This window comes from Bison bison, unplaced genomic scaffold (assembly GCF_000754665.1).
Source record: "Bison bison bison isolate TAMUID 2011002044 unplaced genomic scaffold, Bison_UMD1.0 scf7180017864172, whole genome shotgun sequence".
Lineage (NCBI taxonomy): Eukaryota > Metazoa > Chordata > Mammalia > Artiodactyla > Bovidae > Bison > Bison bison.
This window is the reverse complement of record NW_011494744.1, coordinates 2,799,596-2,804,703: the sequence shown is the minus strand read 5'-3', so window position 1 is coordinate 2,804,703 and position 5,108 is coordinate 2,799,596. Positions and strand designations below refer to the sequence as shown.

Here is a 5,108-nt window from a genome sequence, read left to right as displayed (position 1 = left end):
TTAGCACCGAAGAATTGATGTTTTTGAACTGTGGTGTTGGAGGAGACTCTTGAGAGTCCCTTGGACTGCAAGGAGATCCAACCAGTCCATCCTAAAGGTGATCAGTCCTGGGTGTTCATTCATTGGAAGGACTGATGTTGAAGCTGAAACTCCAATACTTTAGCTATCTGATGCGAAGAACTGACTTATTTGAAAAGACACTGATGCTGGGAAAGATTGAGGGCAGGAGGAGAAGGGGACAACAGAGGATAAGATGGTTGGATGGCATCACCGACTCAATGGACATGTGTTTGGGTGGACTCTAGGAGTTGGTGATGGACGGGGATGCCCAGCGTGCTGCAGTTCATGGGGTCGCAAAGAGTCGGACACAACTGAGCGACTGAACTGAACTGATGTATGTATGTATATATGTATGTAATTGATTTTGTGTGTTAGGGTTACTCTGGAAAATTGATGTGTGTTACTTTTAACTGGTTGATTGAATTAAAGGAGGATCTGAAAATTGCCTCAGAAGAATATGTACATCCTCTTGTGACTGTGCTTCTAAGTGTCCAGGGTGCAAAAAGATAATTGTCATTGAACCTGTGGAGTTTTCTGAGAAGTTTTACTGAGCACCATTACTTGTCATTTTTGAAATTTCCTATTTATGTTGCAACACGGCAGGTGGTGGTGGTTGATCTTTCAAGTTTATAGAAAAGATGAATATAGATATTAGTGTAGTGTTTATTAAGTCTTTAAGCACATTACCCATGATAGTTCCAATCTGTTCCTTAATTGGCTTTGATTGCAAAAAATTTTTAGAGACTTGGTAAAGTTCTATAAAATACAGTATTTAAATTTCACAATCCCCTGGAAGAATGGCTATAGCAGACTGAATTAGTATATAATATCTCAATGGTACTTCTCATTTCAACACCCTAAAAATTGTCATGATAAAATCTTGGCACAGAACGTGATATTTATTTATGTATTGACTTAAGGGTTGTAATGTATGACTTTTTCTATTTTATAATAGAAATGGTTTTTCCAAGTTAATTCAAGTGAGTTATTCTGTTTTTTAGTATTTCTGTAAAGCAGAATTCAGTGTATTTCCCTTGTCCCTTTATGAAAAGGGACACTAATCTTGATGAATCAGTTAGCTGTGTCATATTGGCTTTTCCCAAGCCCCAGCCTCACTGCCCTCCCTGACCTGATCTCCATGCTTAGTACCTCCTGGTCTTTGGCTGAGCTCCTTTTTGGCATGCATGCAAGGAAGGAGGAGAAAGAAGTCAGTATGTAGGGAATGAAGGAACACACCACATTTGCATATGGAATCTGGTACTAGCAAGTGATAAAGGCAGAGAAGCGGAAGAATAGGAGAGAAATATGAAGAAAAGCATGAACTTGAAAAGGTCACTTTAGCCGCTTAGGGTATCTAGGAAAAGTACACGAATGTGGGTGTCATTGCATGACCTAGTTGTGTTCAGCCTGGCCATAGGAGGTCAATTATGAGACTCTTGATTCTGGGTTGGTGTGAATTTGGAGCCGGGAATTTGATAACTCTAGCATTGATGTTTCTTTCTGGTGATCTGTACGTTTTTCCTAGTTGAATCTGTATGTGTCCTCACTTTGGCATCCGAACCACCACCCTGTTAGAAACATTCATTCACATTAGCAATTCTTCTAAAATAACTATTCTAAAGTAGCGAGCCAGCTGACAGTTGTGTTTCGGTTTTGCTTATCATGGTGGTGATATATGTATGTTAATTCAGAATTTAACTTCTTCTCATGTCTGTTCCTCTCACTGCTTGGAGCCTTAAGTAGTGGGATTTTAGTCCATCATATATCTAAGCTGACTTGTTTTCACGCAGGGCACCATGGGAATGGGTTGGCTGTAGTGCCTTCTGATTTTTGTGGAATCAAACAATTGAAGAAAAAAGAAAGAATTTAACTTCTAAGACGCTTTAGCTTTTATTCCTTTACTTGTGATTTAAAAATGTTACCTATTTATATGTATTTGTAGGGTCTCCCTTTGTGAATGCAATTATCCATAAAGGCTTTGATGAAAGGCATGCCTACATAGGCGGCATGTTTGGAGCTGGGATCTATTTTGCTGAAAACTCTTCCAAAAGCAATCAGTATGTATATGGAATTGGAGGAGGTACTGGATGTCCAGTACATAAAGACAGATCTTGTTACATCTGCCACAGGTAAGAGATCACTTTTCTCATTTATTTTGATAAGAATCAGATAAGAACTGGTTCCATATTGAAATTTTCAGGTAAGACATTATCTTGGACCACTCTAGGAATCCAAGTGAGGCACAGTTCAGGTTGCTTTGGTCCTCTCACTGATTCTAATAGTAGCTGATGTTTTTTAAATGGTCTGTAAGAGCCAAGCACAGTTACAAGCATTTGATCTGTTCACATCATTCAATCATTGGAACACACAGTGCTTTCAGAATATGGAGTAGAAAATATTGCTGGGCACGAAAGAGTTTTATTGTGGACTGTTTAAAAATCTATTCAAATGCTATTAATAAAATGGCATTATTTGCTGCACCTAATCATTTCATGGCAATGGATGAGAGAATCTCTCCTCCACTGTGGTATGATTTTAATTGTCAATTTGTGATATTACTACTCAGAAAAAAATTATAATAAAGCATATCAGCATGTCAGTCCTTTTAGAAAGCACATTATCAAAGAATTACTTTGTACTTCTTTTTTTCCTACTTTTAGTTCCCTAGTGGAGCTTAGTTTTTAAAATCATTCAAATGACTTGGCCCTAGTTGATAAAATCCTTGTAGGTAAATAATCTTCACCATTTGAAAAATCAAGTAAGATTAATTACTGAAATTTATTCTGTGGTTAGAGCACTGCTTATAAAGACCTAGAACAGTAGCTATCAAACATTAGCAAGTTCAGAATCACCTAGAGGGCTTATTAAAACACAAACTCCTATGCCACGCCTCTTGAATTATTGATTTAGTAGGTCTGGGGCTAGGGCACTAGAACTTGCATTTCTACCGAGTTCCTAGGGGATGCTGAAGCTTCTGATCACAGATCTAAAAACCCTAGAGCAGTAGTTCTCAGCTTTGGCAGCACAGTGGAATTACCTGAGGGGCTTTAAAAGCTACTAATGACTGTGTCCTACCCTCAAGAGATTCTCACTTGGGGGTCTGGTCTGGGCATGGGATTTTTAAAAGCTTCCCAGCTGATTTTGAAGGGCTGCCAAAGTGAAGGCCTGAAGTCCTAAAGGGAGACAAAGACTGTCTGTTTATGTTTTGTTCTTACTGTTTTCCCTCTAAACTTAGACTCATGTAGGTGTCTAAAGCCAGACCTCCTGGGTATGACCTCCCACCCGCTTCTATTTTAGATCATAGGTTGGAATGGCTAGGAGGCTTGTAATTTCTTGAGAGTCTGTAAATTGAACACTGCTATCTTGTCATATATCATCTGGAGGCTAAATAGTTCTGACTATTAATAGTAAGCAGTGTTCTAGTACCTCTTCTCAGTTGTCTTTGAAGTACAATGCTTGTATGTCTGGAAGTAAATTTATTAATTAAGATTTCTGTATGCTGAATTATCATGGATTGATTGTGACTATAATAGAAAATCTATTAGAAATGCTAAGAAAATTTGCAAAGAGCATATTTAGAATAAAAAATATAGCCTATCTTCTTTGAAGACAGAATCATCAGGCCACCAAATCTCCTTTTCTCCTGTAGAAAGAAAAGTAGATTAGAGAGAGAAGCAGTGAAATAACAAAAAGTTCGTTGGACCTAAGGAAGGCCAATCATATGCCCTTGGGGAGTGAGAAAGTAATACAACCTAAACTTCTGGTGAGGAAAGACATATTTGAAGAAGAAACATTTCAGCTAAACTTGAAAAATGACTATTAGCCTGTTGAAGAGTGGTAGAACATATCATTCTAGATGGTTAAAGAAGCAGCGTGTCTGATGGCCTTGGGGCAAGAAAGTTTGGCCTGCAGGAAGAAAAACTAATGTGTCTAGGTGTAATGAACACAAAGTAAAGTTGGAGAATTTGGGATCATTATAAGAAATGTGGGTTTTCTTTTAGGCACAGTGAACAGTCTCTAAAAGGTTTTAAGTAGAAAAGTAGTGTCATCTGATTTATGGTTTTTGCTGTTTGTTTTTTCCCTAAATCACCAGTAGCTTAGATGGAAAATAATTTATTAGAATAAAAACAGAAAAGGTAGCTCAGAGGCCATTGTTATAGTCCAAGTGAAATTTGGGCAATTTGGCCTTAATAGTGACAGTAGAATTTAGAAGAAAGATACATTTTGAAAGTGGAATCAATAGGACTTATCTGGATAAATGTTCAACTTTGTAAGACACTTCATGGAAGTCCCTTAAAACCTCCTCCTTCTCTTCACTTGGGCTATGATTTGTGCTTTTGCTGGGATACAAGCAGGATGGCAGAGTCAGTATCACTTAAAGATTATTATAATCTCTCTAAGATAGTATTTTATAGTTACACTGAGGATTAAAGTGACAAATTATTTCATTAGTGAGAGCAGTAGAAGATATTCTTTAAAAACTCTTTAAAGGGTAAAATGGTGAAAACAATTGTGTTTATGTATAAATGCATTCAAAGCTTATATAGTGCACATAAATAAAACTGCCCTGTATGGCCTTGTCTCAGGGAAATCTTTTCCGTTTCGCGTGTTACAGGCAGCTGCTCTTCTGCCGTGTAACCTTGGGAAAGTCTTTCCTGCAGTTCAGTGCAATGAAAATGGCGCATTCTCCTCCAGGCCATCACTCAGTCACTGGCCGACCTAGTGTAAACGGCCTAGCATTAGCTGAGTATGTTATCTACAGAGGCGAGCAGGTAATTCCGTTTTATTTGTTCATTTTCAGCAATACTTTAGAGCTGTACTTTAACCTTTTTCTAATCTTTTAAATTAACAAGGTAGAGTGCCTTACAAACTGGATTTCTTTTTAACTTCTATTTGTAAATTATTTCAGACTTAAAGTTGCAGTAATAGTAAAGAGAATTCCCTTAGACCCTTTACCCAGATATTCAAAATGTTAATACTTTAGCATTCTCTCTCCTTTATCATGTTCTCCCTACTATATGTGTATATCCTCCCCCCCGCCCCCCCCT

At 37.8% G+C, this 5,108-nt stretch overlaps 1 protein-coding gene across 2 annotated transcripts in view; it reads left to right on the top strand.

Annotated features, from left to right (window-relative positions):
* Nucleotides 1–5,108, top strand: part of TNKS2 (tankyrase, TRF1-interacting ankyrin-related ADP-ribose polymerase 2) — a 48,999-nt gene that overhangs the window by 40,921 nt on the left and 2,970 nt on the right. For both annotated transcript variants that reach the window (XM_010842206.1, XM_010842205.1), the window contains 2 exons: nt 2,003–2,189; nt 4,676–4,832. In XM_010842206.1, coding sequence (XP_010840508.1) covers nt 2,003–2,189; nt 4,676–4,832 — 344 coding nt within the window. The remainder of the gene's footprint in view (nt 1–2,002; nt 2,190–4,675; nt 4,833–5,108) is intronic.